The sequence below is a fragment of the Medicago truncatula genome, chromosome 1 (assembly GCF_003473485.1).
Source record: "Medicago truncatula cultivar Jemalong A17 chromosome 1, MtrunA17r5.0-ANR, whole genome shotgun sequence".
In the NCBI taxonomy this organism is placed as follows: domain Eukaryota; kingdom Viridiplantae; phylum Streptophyta; class Magnoliopsida; order Fabales; family Fabaceae; genus Medicago; species Medicago truncatula.
The window spans coordinates 54,286,508-54,307,169 of NC_053042.1; the positions used below are offsets into that span (position 1 = coordinate 54,286,508).

Sequence of the window (20,662 nt, forward strand, 5' to 3'; positions counted from 1 at the left end):
ATAATTTGGTATTTTACCCAAATTTGGGTCTGTTTTTTACAGTCTTTTAAAAATAATGCAACCAAACATAAGTAAATGATGCGGACCAAACATTTAAAATCAAGTATTTTGGGTCTGTTTTTGACAGTCTTTTAAAAATAATATAATAAAGATAAAATCTTTTATCGTAAAATACAAATTATTAACAACTTTTAAGTATTTTACCATCTCTCAAACATGATTGCCTTTAGTGGAAAATACAAGTGAGAAACTAAAAAAAGTAAACTAAATTCACTTTACTAATCCATTTTGTGAGTGTGTAATAAGTGTAACCATTCAAATCAACACGACTTCAGTGCCATAAAAGGTTTGCATTTGAAATCCTCTTGGTTTGTAGGTTTGACTTAAAGGTAAGGAGGATACATCATACAAGTTTGGTGAAATGTTTAGTGCTTTTAAGTCAAATTCAGTATAAAATGGACCTGTCAAAATATCGGTCCATGTTAGACCACTTTTATCCACTGTTAGATTAGATTATTTTACCAAAACTTATCATAGTCTACCCATATCACAAACAAATTTTTACTTCATCTCAAAAAGTTAGCAAACATACATATTTTAATAAAGCATACATATTAAAATATAATTGAAGCACGCACCAAAATAACCCACTTGATAACATCACATAAATATGTAAATAAACTTATCCTTAAAAAAAATGTAAATAAACTTATATTATTATTACATCTTCCGGTCATTATAGCTAATCTTTCAAACCCAATTTGTTTCAGGGATATATACGAAAGTTGTTGTATTCTGAGTTGTTATATGACAGCAATTGTGTTAACAAAATTACAAAGGCATTTCCTCCAAAAAAATAAATAAATAGAGACATTTGTGTATATGGTAAAATTATGAAATTTAACATGATGCAACTATATACTCTCATTCATAAAAAGGAACTAACATGTAAGGCTTCCTCTACTCACAAGTATTCAACCATACAAATTACAACCATATCCATTAAAGAGGAACTCACTTGCAAGGTTTACTTTATATCTACTTAATCATTTGAATGGCTTTAAAATAAATGTTCCTTATTATTTTTTTGATTGTCAATACACGTTCCTTATAATTATGTGAACTTAATTTTATTGAAATGAATTACCATACAAATCCAACTCAAATATAATATGCAACTAGATAGCTATGATGAAGAATTTTCAACAGTTGTATATAAACATTAACGATGATATTAATATATCAAATGATGTCTAATTTTAAAATACCACCCTATCAGTACAATTTACTAAAAGAAGACTACCACTACTTTTCCTCAACTTATAATTGAGTTTCAGTTTCCAATTCTCAATTAAATACAGCAAATTGGTTTATTGTTCTTCTTAAAATCAACGAAGCTGTAAATTGTTTCTAAAAATTTGACTCATTGTTTCTAAAAAAAATTATGATCATTTATCATGCTATTTATTTTTTCTTCACGATTTTTTAAAATCTCATATACATACCAAAATATAGATTTGACCCTCCACACCTATTAATCCAAACATACCTCAAGTTTCAAATCGTGTTTTGTTGAGAAATGTATTTTAAAGATATATAAACTACAAAAATGTTTTAGCAAAGATTCAACATTACATACAGAACTAGTCAGTCAGTCTACTACCACGTATCAGATAGCAGATACTAGTGTTTTTCTCAATTTTTTAAAGATATATAAGACTGACTCATCACAAGAAAAAGCGAAAAACATTGAGATGGAAATGCATCCTTTTCCACATAAGATGCTTGCCATCATAGTAAATACAAGTATCATAGTTTTCTCCAATGTCTTGACAAGTAGAACCAAAAGTATAAATTCATTAGTAGCAAACACTGCAACTAGAAGTAAATCCTATTGATGAAGAGACACGGCTGTAAAAGCAAAACTTTCATAGAAGCTCAAAGCCAAGATTAAAAAATCAATCACACAACTTGGTAGTTTTCTGTTATCAACTGTGTTCTCTGAGCATGTTTGGGAGGATTACCACCCTTAAGTGGTATGATGTTTGTAACCTGCAAAGAGAGGCAAAAAAGAAGTACTGGTTAAAATCCCATAACATCAATATTCAAGCAATAGTATGTCATATGTTATCCATAACTGCAGTTGACGGACGGTATAAGGAATTTAATGAAGTAACTTTTATTTAGACATGAAAAAATACCTTCAGTCATACAAACATCTTCAGGTCAATAAATGTGTCGGTTTCAAATTTTAAACAGACCATTTTGACATTGTTTCAAACTACACTATACATTCACTGTTCCAAATAAATTTGAATACCAGAAAGAAAGAAAAAAAACAATCCATACGAACCTTCAGGTCACTAAATGTATCAGTTGTCGTAAAACGAACTGAAATGGGAAAGAATGCTGATGAATCGGCTTGTGGAACAACAAACTCCATCGACCCACTGCCAAATATATTATAATCAGATAAACGTCACAGAACATGTCCAATAAAAAGAAAGATAATAACAGGACAAGTTAGCTCTTAAAAAACCATTCCAATTTAGCATACCTGCGATTTGAATTATCAATCAGAAGGACAGTCTACTCCAAAATGGAATTCCTAGAGTCATACCTGCAAAGCCAATTTTATTGCAGAATTAGAGAGCAAGAATGTAAGGTGACATTAAATGATTTAGAACTATAAATAAAAGTAAAAAATTATGAAAGTCATCAACTGATGATTTTGGGAGGGGAGGGGAGGAGTGATGTGGGAAAGAAAAATTAGTTCTACCAAACATTCTAATTCAAACAAATCTAGTTGGTGGTTCAAAGCTTGCAAACATTTACATTGTTTAACAGATTCTACAAACCGTCAGCTCATTTATACCAGACTTCAACCCAAAACACAAAAACCATGGTTGTCCCCTAACAATTTTTCAGAGAAAGAAAAAAAACAAATTACACACCTCCATTCTCCATCAATCTGACTAACAGATGGTGCTTCTCGGAGAGCTGGAAGAGGTACCGAAATCACAACATTCCTCAGATCAAACATTCAATGCTGACATAAGTCTCGTTTCCAGAAGAAGAGGGCCAACAGTTGACTGCATTAGAAATATACAGAAGACTGTAAGTTATTAATGCATGAACATAAGTAGTTGACCACATCAATGATCGATGTTAACTCACTTGTCAGCGGCACCATTGACTCATCGGTGCTCTTCATTCTCCACTTTAAAAGACCAACACCGGCAGCATCACTGGCTTGACCAGTGGGGAAAGGCCTGCTGGGATCCTTTAGACCTAGTATATATTCGTTGGCAAATAACTCTTTATTCGTGTTAGGGTGTGTCTTGAAAGAGATGGCTTGATTATCACCAGTTTGGACCTGCAAAAACAAGGCATGATATGCAAGTGCCGATACTTTAGTTATCTTCCAGTGATATATGCATACAAAAAGGGTCTTGAGAAGAGGGGGAGAATCAGAGCACTTCAGAATGAATAAGAGAAATTTTAGGTGATGTACAAAAAGAAACTGGAAAATGTAGAGAGAAAGAAAACAAATAATTTGATCAAACAGAAAAATATATCATTTTGTATATTGAAAATTGTATTTCCGTGCACAAACTCTTCATTTTTTTCTTCTTCATGGGCGAAAACTATCCCCAAATAGGTAACCAAAATGATTGTTTCAGTCCCTAAAATACACCATATATCAAAAGCAACATAATGCTTTGAGATTGACAAAAGAACCGTCAGTGTAATACCTTACAGGTATCTTAGGCCTAATAGAACAGCCACACCCATATCAACATATTTTGTTTACTCCTCTCTTTCAGGATCTCACCTAGTCCAAGAAGAATAAGGCTTGGTTGTTGTAGTTGTTCTCTCTGTCCAAAATATAGGAGAACACACAACTATATGACCAAACGGTTGTGCTACCATACCACCTATTAAATGGTTGTACAGTAGGAGAAATGGCAACGATTGTAGGGAACCACGATCAGTACCTAACAGAATTAATGACAGCTTTAACTGCCTTGGCTATAGTTAGGCTAGGTTAGTTAGGGAAGTTAATAAAAGGAGGGAACAGTGGATTGCCAGAAGGAGGAAAAGTTCTTGGCTGCTCCAGTAATTGAATACTGTTATTCTTTCATTCTTTAATTAAAGATAAGCTTTTCGCTTCTGAAAATAGGTACCAATCCCACCATGTCTGTGAGAAGATTGAACGGGTGGCTATCACCCATAAAACAGGTCATCTTAAGCATAACATTGATGCCTAAAAAAATCTAGCTAAAAAAACTTTATAATTGACTTATTTGAACCAAGGAACTTGCATACCGACTGATTTTTAAACATTATCGATAAGAAACGTAGATAACTGTTTATCCAACATATCACTGCAAACTAAACCTCATGTAAATCATGAGAATTTGCATGTCAATAGATAACATCTAAGCCAGGAAAAAGAATTTGTTTCGCATGAACTTATACCCCAAATGATGATGTGATTAAAAGAAACAGCTATAAATTTTGCGTGTCGTTGGTTAATTATTCAAAATGAATTCCTGGTTATGCAAACCAGCAGTCACACAGCACACAGAGCTTGGGAGATAGTGACTATACAATACCTGAACTTGAATATGTCCATCTTCTTGGTTAAGAATTTGGAGAGACAATTGGCCTTGAACATGAAAATTACTAACTCCGCCATCTCGTTTTAGTGTGACATTTAATTTCTCCTCAACAGTTAAAGTGACCGGATCTGTAAGTGGTGGGGCAGCTGTCCTAGACTGGCCAAGTTTTGGCTGAACAACTTCAAGAATGACCTCACCTTCTGCTTTCAACGATTCCAAAAACTGATTTGTCTTTTGAGATTTACCAAGCTTCATACCAAGACCCTTTGGCGGAGCAGTGGCAGATGCAGTTGGACGGCCTAAGGAAGAGAATAGTAGAGTACATAAATGAAAAGATTACTCTTTCTTTATTCAGAAACATGATAATATGGGCGCAGAATAAGGCACAGTTTGGACATTGCATGCTTCATTGCCATTCACAGTCGTTGCATTTAAAAGCATTACAGAAGAATTTGTGAGAATTTATGACAACCAACCTTTAGGCTTGGTAGAAAAGGAATCAACATCAGTGGTGGTCAATCCAAAACCAGTTCCAGTGCTAGAGATGCTCATATCACTGAAGCTATTTTCAATTCTTCCAGATCCCATTGACGTTAACGGACCAAAGCATCCTTTATCACCTCTATTCTTTTCAATCTGAACAACAAATGTATTACATTCAATTAAATTATGAGCAATCACAGACTTAAAAGTGAATGTAAAAAAAATTAATAAATAGCGGTCCCTCCAATACACCAAAAATGGTGGGACCCCTTCCCGGACCCTGCATATGCGGGAGCTTTAGTGCACCGGGTTGCCCTTTTTTTTTTAGCAGTCCCTCCAATCATACCTTGCTCTTATCAATCTCACTTGCTTTCCGCTTCATAAGATCCTTAGTTTCATTGACCTTGCTCTGCTGAACCAGCTTGTAAAGCTTTTCTTCGTGACTTTCCATCTCACAGTATTGCTTAACTTGTGCAACGGTCACACTTTCCTTGTGCCCAAGAGAGATGAGACTTCATCAAACGCAAAAATCAGCTCAAAGGCATGTTTGCAGATACCCTCTTCGTCAAGGGAATAAGAATATTCAGGGACCTAAAAATATTAAGTAATGAACTGGATATAAGAGCAAGGTAAGAAAGCAGTTTGACATTTAAGGGCATTAAAACTGATTCGAAATGGTAAAATACCTCCCACTAAAAACAATTTCATCAATCCTAAACCTTATAAAATTCAATATACCAAACACCTGTAAATGAAGAAATGAAACTTAGGCATATCATAATTGTACCGTCAAAACCCCATGAAAGCACCAATATGACAGGGGAAATTGAGAAGACATGGCACAAAAAAATTCTAGAATCAGGCCAGCAAGTCATACTAAGTTAACAACAAAACCAATAATACTCCTAACAAGACGAAAAGACCAATCAATTGAAAATAAATGGATTTCAGAAAGAATAATAGTTTGGAGAGAAGTCTCAGAGTATCCAAATCTTCCAGTATGTTGCTCTGTTTGTTTGTTACAAGAAGCATCGGCTGATAAACATAGCGCACGTTCTCAGTCTCAATATATGTGTGTTGTTTCCCAGTGCCTATCAACTTGGGAAATGCTGCTAGAAGTCTCAATATATGTGTCCAAAATTTGAAGTAAAAACTAATGGTACAATGAGAAAATCAGGAACATATAGGGAACTTTCATTTTTCTTAAGTCAAGAGATTTTGTTGTTTTAGATTACTAAAAGGAATGAGCCTATTGCTTTTGAACAAACAGTGATCCACTCTCACCAATGGAGCCTACAGAAAACTGACAAGCAAATTGCTCATACAGTAAAGTTTATCACAATCTCTGTACCACCGACCCTTCTGATCAAAGGCATGTCCCGGTGACTGACATGTGTCATTGTCCGACACTGACATCAACACATCTGAATTTTCTCAAATTATAAAACAATTTAAATTCTTTAAAACAGGTCAAGAAACATTAAGAATGCCCACGGATTTTATTTCCGAATCACAAATTAAAACCTATGAAGCACGGATAAGGACATTGACACGTCGACACCGTTAATAATTTGATAAGATAACATATTTCAATGCAATCACATGTATTAGTGTCAGACAGTGACATGTGTCAAACATCGGACATGTTTTCGATCAAGATTAAAATTGTATACATACATATAACAAAATTGGAGTGGATATAATACCAAAATTATTCCATAAACATGAATAAACAGTTAAATGCTGAAATCAAGAGGAAATACATAAACTAATAAGTGTGAGCCTATTGCTTTTCCTAAGTCAAGAGGTTTTGTTTTTCTAGAATACTGAAGGGAATGAGCCTATTGCTTTTGTACAAACCATAATCCACTCCAGCCAAGCGAGCCTACACAAAACTGACAGGCAAATTGCTCATACAATAAAACTAATCACAATATATGTAGAAACCGACACTTTTGATCGAAGACATGTCCAGGTGTCCGTCACGTGTCATTGTCCCACATCGACACAACACCAACACACCCGAATTTTCTCAAATTATTATCGGTGTCAATGTGTCGATGTCCATGTTGTGCCTATGCTTCATACATCACCATTTTGGATGACATCACACATTACATAACTAAATTAAAGTTAAAACTTTAGAAGCAAATCAAACAGCAACATAAGCTTGCACGAGAAGATCGCCAGTGATTTGGACAAATCAAGCTAAAACCTAATGTAGAAGATCAGATTTATATAAATCGAATTCAATTTTAATAACACATCAACATATATTACGAAATTCTCATATCACAAATTAAAACTATATAATTGGAGTAACTAGAGTACCAATATAATTCTATCAACATGAATAAACAATTAAATAGTGAAATAAAGAGGAAAAACATAAAGTAATGAGGGTGAAATGGTTAAGCAATGCAAAACACGATGAAGTAGTGAAATATGAAAGTAGCGGTGAAGACGAAGATGAGTTACCATTTTTTCGATTGGAGAATTAAAATGAGGAAAGGAAAATGGTTATTCTACTAGTGATGAATTGAATCTGCAAAAATAAAAATAAAAATGAATCGCGTTGTTAGGAACTATTGCATCTGGAATGAGGTAGGCAATGTAGTGATTGTAGTAGAGAGATTACCAAAGCAGGATCTGAGATTCGGATATGAACTGAATCGCAAAGAGAGAGGTTAGCGTCACCGAGAAGTGAAGAGAAGGAGGATCAAAATTGAAGCAAGGCAGGATGGGGGTTAATTGGGGAGATAAGTGGAGAAGGCTTTGATGGGCTTTGGAAGAATTATGAATAAATCTTCAAAAAAAATTGTTGAATGAATAAATTTTCAATTATGAATAATGCTTTAAAAAAGCTACTTTCTCAAAAACCGTGAGTTTTCCTATGTCTCCCTTCATTTTCTTCCCTCCCTTTCCAAAGGCCTAATGGCGGAAGCTTTTGACTCCAAGTTCAACATTATTTAACGATCGAACATCACCAAAGCCTTACAGATTGGTTACTCCATCGTGAGAATAATTAGTCAATGCATCACTTTTCTTTCTATACTTATACTCGCGTAATTAGTTTGCTTTAACCATCATCGATCTCAATTCCCTTCCAAATTAACAGCATACTATATTATAGACCCCAATTAATGGAGAACAGAGGGGAACGGGTAAGACAACTTTCCACATTAAATATACATGTTATTATTATATAGATAGATAGAAACAATACACACTGGTTTAAGTTCCTAACTAATTAGGATGAATCTAAATTATGAACCATGGTAACAAATGATGCAACATGGCGAATAAAAGCCAGTTGAAAAAAGAAAAAAAAAACCGCAACTGTGAAAGCAAAACTGTCATAGAATCACAAAGTCGGAAGGATAATCAATCAGACAACTTGATAGTTTTCCGTTATCAGCTGTGTTCTCTGAGCAAATTTGGGCGGATTACCACCCTTTAGCGGAATGATGTTTGTAACCTACAAAGACAAGCCAAAAACATTAAGTCAACTGTAGTCCATCATTGTACACTTGAATGAAGTGATAATCGACACCTAAACATGTATAATATTTCCTTGCTAAAAAATCTCTAGTTCAATGCATGCGTCAGTTTCAACCAGATCATCTCAAAAAAGCACTATGCATGTATGCTCACAAATAAAGTCGGATGAAAAAAAATAAATCATCAGACAAACCTTCAGGTCACTAAATGTATCAGTCGCTATAAAACGAACTGAAATGGGAAAGAATGCTGATGCATCTGCTTGAGGAACAACAAACTCCAATGACCCACTGCCAAATATATTAAGATCAGACAACAAATCTAAAAATACAAAGATCAAAATCTAGCATAAGTAAGCTCTAAGACAACCATTCCAATTTTAGCATACCTGCGATTTGAATTATCAATCAGCAGGACAGACCACTCCAAAATGGAATTCCTAGAATCATACCTGCAAAGCCAATTTTATTAAGGAACTATAAAGAGAGTAAGAATTTAATGTACGGACGTGGAGTAAAATTATTTACAACCATAATAAAATATTAATGACTAAACTCGTGATCTTAGGAGAGGAGGAGGAGTAGGAGAAGGGGAGGGGGAAGCAGTATTAGTTACACAGAGCATCATAATTCATGCAAATTTAGTCAGATAATTCAAGATTGCAGACCATTTACACGAGTAACAGATAGTATTATTTCCAATACAAAACGACTGGTTTATTTACTGCAGACTTCAACATGAAACGCAAAAAACAAGACTGTCCCCGACACTTATTCAAAGGAAGAAAATAAAAATAATTTCCACACCTCCATTCCCCATCAATTTGACTAACAGATGGAGCTTCTCGGAGAGCTGGAAAGGGTACTGAGATCACAACATTGCGCAGATCAAACATTGATGAAGCCTCATATTCAATGTTGACATAAGTTTCATTTCCAGCAGAAGAGGGCCAACAGTTGACTGCATTATACATGTATTGCACACTGTAAGTTATAAATACATGAAAACAAAATAGCAGCCAACAACAACGAAATTTAGTTTGCCTTACTTGTCAGTGGCACCATTGACTCATCAGTGCTTTGCATTCTCCACCTTAAAAGACCAACACCTCCGGCATCACTGGCTTGACCAGTGGGGAAAGGCCTATTTGGATCCTTCAGACCTAATATATTTTCATTGGCAAATAATTCTTTATTCATGTTAGGATGTGTCTTGAAAGAGACGGCTTGATTCTCACCAGTCTGAACCTGCAAAAACAAGGCACAATATGTAAGTACATCTCTTTTAATTGTTCTCCTGAATAGATGTTTTCATTCAAAACAAATTTCAAGGCATGAGTAAACCTAGGCTGGGAATCTCAAGAGTCAAGACTGAAGGATGGTAGGAGAAGACAAGTATACAAATAATCCGAAGTAGTATTTTATTACAAAAAAATGGGGAAAATCTCCCTGGACTGCAACCTTCCTCCCGATGGCCCCAATTCTCTCACAAGAAAATACTGATTAGCACTATTTGAGTCTTACATTAAACACTAAAACATAGGCTGGTTTTTAAACATTACTCGTTTGAAAATTAGCTCATAATTAACCTTCAATATTACTGACAACTGCATTTACAGAGGATGCAAACTTTGACAAGAGTATATGAGGCCTAAATAAAGAAAACAGAAAAAAAATTAAGCAAGACACAAGTTATTACACTACTCATGTCAATAAATAACTACTTATCAAAAAAGACTGCTCAGGTTATGCAAAGCAGCAGTCAAATGGACACGCATGGAGTTAGTTAGAGATAGTGAGAATGTAATACCTGAACTTGAACATGTCCATCCTCTTTGTTAAGAATTTGGAGAGACAATGTTCCTTGAACATCAAAATTACTAAGACCACCATCTCTTTTCAGTGTCACGTTTAGTTTCTCCTCCACAGTTAAAGTGATGGGATCGATAAGTGGTGGGGCAGCTGACCGAGACGGGCCAAGTTTTGGCTGATCAACTTCAAGAATAACCTCACCTTCTGCTTTCAATGATTCCAAAAACTGGTTTGTCTTTTGAGATTTACCAAGCTTCATACCAAGGCCCTTTGGCAGAGCAGTGGCAGATGCAGTTGGACGACCTAAGGAAGAGAATAGGAGAGTAAATAAATAAAAATGTTACTCTTTATTCAGAAACATGTTAAATGAAAAGGTTACACTTTGGTTCAGCAATCTCCCCCTTTTTGATGGGGACAAGCATATGCATTTTGATGAACAAGTGCTGCCTGTATATTGCATGCTTCGTTGCCATTCTGAGTCATTGCATTTAAAAGCATTCTAGAAGAATTTGTGGGAATCTATGATAACCAACCTTTAGGCTTGGTAGAAAAGGAATCAACATCAGTGCTCGATCCAAAACCAGAGCCACTTCCAAAACCAGTTCCGGTGCTAGATATGCTCATGTCACTAAAGCTATTTTCAATTCTTCCAGATCCCATTGACGTTAAAGGACCAAATCCTCCTTTATCACCTCTATTCTTTTCAATCTGCACGATAATTGTATTAAATTCAATTGAAAGTAAAAACATAAATAAATAAATAAATAAATAAATAGTAGTCTCTCCAACCAAACCTTGCTCTTATCAATCTCACTTGCTTTCCGCTTCATTAGATCCTTAGTTTCATTGACCTTGCTCTGCTGAACCAGCTTATAAAGCTTCTCTTCATGACTTTCCATCTCACAGTATTGCTTAACTTGTGCAACGGTCACATTTTCCTTGTGACCAAGAAAGATGACTTCATCAAACGCAAAAATCAGATCAAAGGCATGTTTGCAGATACCCTCTTCATCAAGGGAATAAGAATATTCAGGGACCTAAAATTATTGAGTAATGAACTGAATAAGAAAACATTTTGGCACAAGTTTAATTTAAGGGCTTAAAAACTGATTCAAAAAGGTAAAATACCTCCTACTAAAAATCATTTCATCCATCCTAAACCTTCCTAAAAAATTCAAGGAACTAAAAGCCATGTTTAAATGATCATAATTGTCCCATCAAAACCCCATGAAAAACACCAATATGGCAGGAAATTAAGACGACAAGGCCCAAAATTCTAGATTCAGGCCAGCAAGTCATACCAAGTTAATGACAGAACCCATAATTCTCCCAACAATATGAATTGACCAATCAATTGAAAATAAATAGATTTGGGAACACAAAATGTCAAATTTGAAGGATCACAGAAATAATACCAGTTTGGAGAGAAGTCTCAGAGTATCTAAATCGTCCATTATATTGCTCTGTTTGTTCGTTACAAGAAGCAAGTATAGAGCTTCTATTGGCTGATAAACATAGCGGATGTTCTCAGTCTCGATATATGTGTGTTGTTTCCCAGTACCTATTAACTTGGGAAACGCAGCTAGAAGTCCCTCAATTCTTATCAGAGACATATCCCCAAACTGTCTAGAGACTAGCACTGTAATCAAAGAGCAAAATATTTATTGGCACAAGGGTATGGGTGTTGAGTCCGTAAATATTTAGGCACAATCAAATAAAACATCAATTCAGGAATAAGCGGTTGTTTATTAATTTAAAAGATTGTCTTGAATGTCAAGGGGAAAAAAAATACTCCAAATAATAAGATGTAATACTAAGGAATCAGACACACAAAAAATATGGAATAATTAAAATAGGCGACTCCATGGTCTATGTTGCTGACATAAAGTGATGAGCAGATAGATTATTCAGATAAAACTTAAAAGAAGTCATATAGCAAAATATACATTTTAGGTTTCCTGACTAAGGCTTGTAACATGTATTAGTTATCTCAACATCAGTGACCATGTTTTAAACCAGAGGAAAAGAAATAACTTCATTAGCTGATTTTCCACATGTTCAACCAATGCACATATTCCTGGAAAGGTACTGCCCATCCTGAAAGTAATTTCTTATATATTCCCCGTCTCAAAAACACATTGTCTTGTGTTTCATAAAAATGTGCACATGTCTAGCTTAAAGTTAACTATAGTTCTGTCAAAAAAAAAAAGTTAACTATAGCTAAAGGTTGCATCTCTAAATTGCAGTTCAATGAATTATACAATACAATGAGTACAAATGGAAAGCAAGCTAGACACAGACTATTGGTGTTAATTATTCTAAAATTAAGGGTAAAAAACCACAAGTTAGTGAATGGATGCAAAGAACTCACCTTTGCCAGATTTGCCGACAATGGATGCAGCAAGCACAACCTGTACAACAAACAAAAACAAAAATTGAAGAAGAAAAAAATAACTGTACAAATAGTAAATCAGGAACAGATACGAAACTTCTATATTTCCTAAGCCAAGAGATGTTTGCTTTTCCAATTTACTAAAGGGAATGAGCTTGTGACCTTTTAGGATGAAATCAAACATTAAATGTTACATAACTAAATTCGGGATAAAAGAAAATCAAACATTACGAAATAGAAAGCCAAAAACATGTAAAAAGAAACAGAAAATACAGGTTCCACACTCAAGTGAATTCTTCTTTTACCTAAACCAAAAACCATATTTTTTAGCTTCACCATTTGAGCCACACCCAGATGCCATTCGGCAAGAAAGTCGTTAAAACAATCTAGTTTGGCAGTTCTATCCTCCTAACTTTGGATTCCATCTTTTTTCGCTCAACATGAGGCCTAGGCCAACTATAATGTAATGCTACGAGGAAAAATAATGCCAGACCACATCACTCCACACTGATAATGGTTCCAATTTCGGAGGATTGGTTTTGCCATCTAGAAAGGGTTAGCGGCGCAGTTTGTGCCCGTTTACATGTAATTCTCGAGGATTACACTAAACATCGAAATGCATGTAGCAAAAATAAAGACGAGCAACAAAACACAACACGGGAGGATAAGCTATAGCAGAAGATTCAAAATTACTGGTAGCGAAATTATTATACAAGGATTTCAATTTTAAAGCATATCAATATATTCTGGGAAATTCTTTGAAACCGTAATTTTAGATCACGGGTGGGTTAAACTCATGCATCAAACAATTGTAGGAAGAGAATTGTGGTATGAAAATGAAGATAACATAAGAAGTGAAATTAATAGATACAATTAATTAAAGTGCAAAGAATAAGAAACAATAAGCGATACCATATTTGCGGTTGATCTGTGAAATTGTATGGAATTGAATCTGCAAGTGAAAGAAAAAACAAAGTTTAGATCCGTGAGTGAGATATGCAATGGATTGCAATTGAATGGATAAGAATAGCGAAGAGAATATGAAAATGAGAAAGAAGATTTTACCGAACGCGATGAGAGATTGGGGAGAGTAGATCTGAAAGGATTGTGAGTGAAATTGGGGAGGAAGCAATGGTGCAGTGAAAGACTGAGGCGGGGCTCAGGTTGATCTACTGGAAGCAAAATATGATGCTTTTGGATTTGAGAATTGTTGTTCCCATATTTAATAAGGCTTTGGCACACGAGTAATTTACTTTTTCGCCTCTTCGGCAATAATCCCTTTAGCAGCTATTGTCGAGGAATTAGAAATTTCCGGCTGCAGTTAACTGTCAAGGAAAACCTCGGGAGTTAACTGCCGAGGAAAACAAGCACAGTGAGTTTTGCATGATTCTTTCTACAACATTTTCAAGCCATTTTTCGGCCAGTTTTTACCTGTAATTAAAGCACAACATTTTGAAAGGCAAAATAATTCATACAACATTGAAACTCGGACATAAACAAAAAAAAACACAATATTTTTTACAATTGTCCATATTTAAATTAAACCGACATTTGGTTCAAATTACACAAACGTTTGAAATTCAAATCACAAAAAAATATTGGCGCAAATGCACAACTTAATTAAACCAACATTTTTATACATTAAACAAAGTTAAAAATCTCATGGAATTAAAAGTAATGTCATCAAAGTACAAATATACAAATCAATGTCATGAAAACACCAAAACTAAAAAACAAGTCCTAAAAAACAAAATACTACTATTGGCCTGGTCCTGGTCCTGCTGATGATGTCTCCTCCTCGGCCTCTAGCCTCGCCTCCTGGTCAAATCGGCGCGATCTGCTCCCTCATATGGCTCATGGCCTGAAACCACAGCTGAGGGGTCATGCTCATGACCTCCTCCTGGCCTAACTGCGCACCAGCGTAGGCAACAGCGCCACAAACCATGTCATAGGTGTCAGGCGAGCTTCTCGCCTCATACCGCTCCCACTGCTGTGCAATGATCTGCTCTTCATTTGCTGGCCTCGGAAGATCTCCTGGAAGAGGTTGCAAGATCTGAGGGTGAGACACCCTGGTGTACCATAGCACATAGTCATCTGCTATCCGCCATGTCTGCTCTCCTGCCTGTTCACCCCAATCAGCCGCCTTAAGTGTGTGAGTGCGGAAGTCGACGAACGCCTACACCATACTCCTGCCCACAAATTTTGTACGCATCCTGCTGCGACACACCCAAGTACCTCATAAGTAGTGCCGCTCCCTCATGTCTCGGCATCTTCTTCCCATGGCTCAACATCCGCGCCCTCAATCTGAAGATGCGTCAGACATACGACATCATCCAAGGTCACGGTCATCTCTGTAACGCCCCAATTTTATTTAATTATTATTGGTTGATTTAAAGTCTTTTTATAAATGATTATAAATAATTATTGTTGATGTTGTGGTGTGATGTATTTTTATTAAATGATTTATTTTTATTATTTAATAGAATAAGTGGAGAAATAGGATTATTTTGGAGTTTGGGGTTAAATTCGAATTAATAGAATTAAGAGGAGTTAAGGAATATTTGGGAGGTTACAATAGGTTGGGAAAATAGAAACTGAGAATCAGTTTTACGTACAAACAGAAGTTTTGGGAGAAGAACAAGAGAAAGCTATGAGAAGAGCCAAGTGGGAGAATCTGATTGTGTAAGAGCTTTGTTCATCAAAACTAAGGTAAGGGTGAGGCTAACTCTCAATTATTATAGTTTGTATGATTCTGATTTTGATTTAGCAAGGGGTTTGTGGTTAAATTTGGGAATTTAGGAATTGGGATTAGGTTTTGATTATTGATTAGGTTAAATTTTGATTTTTGAAATTTGATTTTTTTTTTGGTGAAAAATGTGCAGAAATGGTAACAGCAAGGGAAAAACTTGCTAGAAGTTCGCTATCGGCGAAACTCCCTGTAACAATTTCGCTATTAGCTAACTTTTCTCCATTATCGAAATTGCCCAGTGACAGCATACCCTATTTTATGTTCTTGCGTCTTTTTCACACATTTCTATTTTGAATTAGCCTTTGGTGTAAACATGAAAGTTGTAGATAATTTTGTTAGCTTTCCAATGGCTTTGGTTTGACTTGAAAATGATTTTTGGTTTTTGAGATATGATGAAAATACTCCAAGGAGGTCTTAGTGAAATCTTATGAAAATTCAGCATAACCGTTTCTAAGTTAATCCAAAACTTATGGGATAATTCCAACCCTCCAAACTAGAAGTACCATGAGTTCAATTAAGGTGTTTGAGAGTATTTAACTCATGTTGTGAGTTGATCTTGGGATATGAATGGAAGTTGTTAATAAGTTATAGACTTATAGAGAGCCTGAATCAAATGATTTATGATTGTTAGTTAGTTTAAGATATTTAGATTATGAGGAAAATGTATGATATAGAAAATATCGTTGTTTATATCATTCAAGTTGTTACTATTAATATTGCTATGTTGCAAGTGGCTCATGTTGTTGTCTCTGCTGTTGTTGATTATTAATATCATTGAGTTAACCAAGTTGTGGAGTAAGTCATAATTATTTATGCACAATTGTTGTTGTCGTTGTCTACGTTGTCGTTGATGTTTCTGAGTTGTATGTTGATATACACAAAGTTGAGTCCATTGCATACTTATAAACTGTTGAGGGCTTATGCCCTGAAATGTTTATCATTCAAACTGTTGAGGGTTTATGTCATGGAATGCCTTGTCATTCAAACTGTTGAGGGCTCATGCCCTGGAATGCTTTGTCATGCAAACTGTTGAGGGCTTATGCCCTGGAATGCATTGTCATTCAAACTGTTGAGGGCTCATGCCCTGGAATGTTTATCATTCAAACTGTTGAGGGCTCATGCCCCGGAATGCTTAGTCATTCAACACGTTGAAAATGGTACCACATGCATATTGTAGTTGTTGTTGTTATTGGTTGCATCGTCGTTGTCATCGTTGTTAGTTGAGTTGTCGTTGTCGTTGTTGTTGATCGAGTTGTTGATCGAGTTGTTATAATTGTTGTTGATCGAGTTGTTGTCGTTGTTGTTGATTGAAGTAGTAAGTGTTATTAAAGTTGAAGAAGTATGAACATTATTGTTGAATATATGTTGCTGATTATGTTGTGTTGTTCATGTTATTATGAGATGATGATTATGTTGTGTTGTTTATGTTGTTATAAGTTGATGTTTATGATGTGAGGATTTATGATATTATATGATGTTGTAAATAATGTGATGCATATGAGTTAATGATGATTAGAGGTTTAATGAAGCACTATAGGAGGAATTATTATTATTAATTGATGAAGTTTAAGTTGTTAAATGCATTTGATGGATTATATACCTATTATTGTTGTTTGTGAATCTCACTCCTTCTGCTTGGAAATGTTGTCCTTCGTATGGGTAACTTGCAGGTGATCCAGAGTAGTTGTTGTTAGATTGCTGTCGTGAGTGGACTATCTCTCACGTGTGTCTTTAGGTGCTCTGATACGTAACGAGATGGGAAATATTGTCGTTGTATTCATCATTTCTTATGTATCATTATAAACCTGTTGGCATTGTTGAAAAAAATCCTTAAAGATTATTTATGTTGAGGCCTTTGTGCCAGATTTTATTGAGGTTATTTATTGTTAAATGATTGAAAAATATTCCGCTGCGAAGTATTAATATCTTTATCAAAGTTGATTAATAAATAGCATTTTATTCTATTTAAGAATTTTTGAAAAGCAGTGTGACATTCCCGTTTGTTGTTGAACTCTGATTTATTTTATCAATTACGTTGTTGAAAAAACGGAGTGTTACAATCTCCCCCAAGGGCATGTGAAAGGTGCTGGTCTCGGGATGTCACCTCTCGCATAGAGTCATCAGTAGGGCATGAGGCACTGTGGCGTAGCCCAGGTAAACCAAGTCAGGTAACCCGCTCTGCCTAAGCGGATCCCAAAACCAATCATGATTCCCGTTTGGGCGTCCGAGACTCAAGATCTTAGCCCCATGATTAATCGGTTTTACCACACGGAGCTTACGAACCTGAAATAATAGACAAATAAACATAGTTTAAACAAACAAACATATAAAGAAAATAATTAAACATAAAGAAAAGAATTAAAAAAAACACATATAAAAGTGAATATAATAATTAAACAAACACACATATAAAAAAAAAAATTCAACATAAAGAAAAAGCATTTTAAAAAAAAAACATATAAAAGTGGATATAATAATTAAACAAACACACATATAAAGAAAATAATTAAACATAAAGAAAAAGCATTTTAAAAAAACATATAAAAGTGGATATAATAATTAAACAAACACACATATAAAGAAAATAATTAAACATAAAGAAAAAACATTTAAAAAAATTACACTTACGTTATCTGAATTATACCAAAGCGGCAACGCCACATGATTGGCATAAGAGTGCAGCAAAGATAAGTCTGTCGGTCCTCCAAGAAAGGGAGGGTCCACAGGTAACACCTCTGGGGCAGCAGCTGCTGCAATGTCATCATCATCTCCTACATGCTGCTGCTGTAGTATATGATCCTGGTCATACCCACCATCAGTCACATCGTGGTGTACCTGATCCTGATAATTCAAGTACTCCATCTGCCGGCTCGGGTCAACCACATGCGACTCTTCAGATTGTGTAGCCTGAGAACCCTCCTGCGAACTCCATGAACCATCTCCCCTCCGACCTCTACCCCTCTTTGGGATGTGGCCGCTCTTCCTCTCCCTACGGTGGCTCTGAGTCATCGCACGCCTACCACCAATCATCTTAGATGGATCAATGAGGTCCTGATCGGCCATATCTACACAAAAAATAATAAAATTAACATCATTTCCATAACCTAATCAAACACATTAAATCTAAACTAAACATAAACATAATCAAACTCATTAAAAGTACAACAATGAACATCATTTCCATAACCTAAAATCATTCAATATAATCAACATTACAATAAAAATTATGTCCATCATTTCCATAATAACCTAAACATCATTCATTATTTAACATACACTTAATCATTTCTATACACTTAATCATTTGTGTCCATCATAATTCTCGTAACCTACACTAACTAAAAAATCAATATACACTTAACCAAACTATAATTAACATCATTACTACACCATTTCCATAACCTAAACTAACTACATAATCAATAAAATTGTCATTGAGGCATTTTATCAAACACTTTGTGTGCAGAGCATAAAACATATTCAAATTGTGTTCATTTGCCACCATTCAAAGCCACATTATGATTTAAACAACATAGGCAACAACTACATTCATTTATCAATTCTTAAACTACACATGCAATCATCAAATTGTCAATTTTAAAATCAACCCTAACCACATGCAAACTACTATAATTTTTTTTAAAAATCAACCTAAACAAATTAACATTATCATTAAAATGATTGACACAACTTACTTGTGATAATGTGCAGTTGATTTGCTTGCAATTCGTGAAAATGACTTTGGTGAAGATTGGAAAGAATTTGAGAAGTTTGGAGAAGATTTGAAAATGGTATATGTTTCTGTTTCTGCGTTTCTTTATGTTCAGAAAACCTCGGCAGTTAACTGCAGCCAGATTTCAAATTTTTAACTGCCGAGGGGGCAAAATCGTATTTAACTAGTGCGACACATTCTTATCAAATGTGGGAACAACCATTCTCTTTGGATTTTGAGTGCGGGAGGAAAAATGCACTTCAAACACACTCATTTTGAAACGAATGGAGTATTAGTTTTAACTTTTTTTGAAGGAAATGTCCTTGTTTTTAGTTGATTAATGAATGGTTATCGTTAAATTAAACGGTTTCAAAATAAAATAAATTAAAGTTAAAACTTTAGAAGCAAATCAAACAGCAACATAAGCTTGCACGAGAAGATCGCCAGTAATTTGGACAAATCAAGCTAAAAACTAATGTAGAAGATCATATTTATATAAAACGAATTCAATTTTAATGACACATCAACATATATTACGAAATTCTCATATCACAAATTAAAACTATATAATTGGAGTAACTAGAGTACCAATATAATTCTATCAACATGAATAAACAATTAAATAGTGAAATAAAGAGGAAAAACATAAAGTAATGAGGGTGAAATGGTTAAGCAATGCAAAACACGATGAAGTAGTGAAATATGAAAGTAGCGGTGAAGACGAAGATGAGTTACCATTTTTTCGTTTGGAGAATTGAAATGAGGAAAGAAAAATGGTTATTCTACTAGTGATGAATTGAATCTGCAAAAATAAAAATAAAAATGAATCGCGTTGTTAGGAACTATTGGATCTGGAATCGAGGTAGGAAATGTAGTGATTGTAGCAGCGAGATTACCAAAGCAGGATCTGAGATCCAGATATGATCTGAATCGCAGAGAGAGAGAGGTTAGCGTCACCGAGAAGTGAAGAGAAGGAGGATCAAAATTGAAGCAAGGCAGGATGGGGGTTAATCTATCTCAAGTCCGGTGTTGCTGCCCTTTTTATTTAATTTAAAGGGTATGCGTGGATCATCCAATTGAAATTCTTTATTTTTACCGCACACTCAATATTCACTCAAAACCCCAAGATCTAGACCAGAACATATAAAAAAAAAGATAACTATGATAGTATTAAGAGAAGAGGGATAATTCTTAGTTGACATCGTGGTCGATGATATTGACCAACCATAATGTCACAAGTGTATAAAAAACAAAAATAAGAGAAAAAAGAAAGAGTGGTGAAAAGTTGACATCTTTAGGTAGAATACCACCCTTAAAGATATGAGAGAGAGAGAGAGAGAGAGAGAGAGAGAAGCAACGGATGAAAGAGAGGTGTAGTTTTAAGGTGAA

The 20,662-nt window shown here is 35.0% G+C and overlaps 2 protein-coding genes and 1 pseudogene across 2 annotated transcripts; all 3 read right to left on the reverse strand.

Annotated features, from left to right (window-relative positions):
* Positions 1-1,582: 1,582 nt before the first annotated feature.
* Positions 1,583-6,413, reverse strand: LOC25485566 (coatomer subunit delta-like; annotated as a pseudogene).
* Positions 6,414-8,268: 1,855 nt separating this feature from the next.
* On the reverse strand, positions 8,269-14,035 carry LOC25485567 (coatomer subunit delta). The gene is made up of 12 exons (XM_039830038.1): positions 13,878-14,035; positions 13,725-13,764; positions 12,792-12,831; positions 11,836-12,059; positions 11,215-11,457; positions 10,954-11,128; positions 10,419-10,723; positions 9,658-9,856; positions 9,416-9,569; positions 8,998-9,060; positions 8,803-8,899; positions 8,269-8,586 (listed from the first exon to the last, which is right to left on the reverse strand). Exons 2-12 carry the CDS (start codon positions 13,725-13,727, stop codon positions 8,497-8,499), a joined length of 1,593 nt encoding a protein of 530 aa, XP_039685972.1. The 5' UTR covers positions 13,728-13,764; positions 13,878-14,035; the 3' UTR covers positions 8,269-8,496.
* A 3,565-nt stretch (positions 14,036-17,600) lies between these two features.
* On the reverse strand, positions 17,601-18,580 carry LOC120577910 (uncharacterized). The gene is made up of 2 exons (XM_039829851.1): positions 18,190-18,580; positions 17,601-17,844 (listed from the first exon to the last, which is right to left on the reverse strand). The coding sequence occupies exons 1-2, from the start codon at positions 18,568-18,570 to the stop codon at positions 17,662-17,664; spliced, it is 564 nt and encodes a 187-aa protein (XP_039685785.1). The 5' UTR covers positions 18,571-18,580; the 3' UTR covers positions 17,601-17,661.
* Positions 18,581-20,662: the final 2,082 nt, after the last annotated feature.

What these genes read in the sequence shown, in the direction of transcription:
- LOC120577910 (XM_039829851.1), bottom strand. Translation starts at nt 18,570, where the DNA reads ATGACTCAGAGCCACCGTAGGGAGAGGAAGAGCGGCCACATCCCAAAG. An exon ending in TTTGGTATAATTCAGATAAC is followed by an intron (nt 17,845 to 18,189) that starts GTAAGTGTAATT and finishes CTATTATTTCAG; the next exon opens with GTTCGTAAGCTCCGTGTGGT.
- LOC25485567 (XM_039830038.1), bottom strand. An exon ending in GTGAGATTGATAAGAGCAAG is followed by an intron (nt 11,129 to 11,214) that starts GTTTGGTTGGAG and finishes ATTATCGTGCAG; the next exon opens with ATTGAAAAGAATAGAGGTGA. An exon ending in CTTTTCTACCAAGCCTAAAG is followed by an intron (nt 10,724 to 10,953) that starts GTTGGTTATCAT and finishes TCTCTTCCTTAG; the next exon opens with GTCGTCCAACTGCATCTGCC.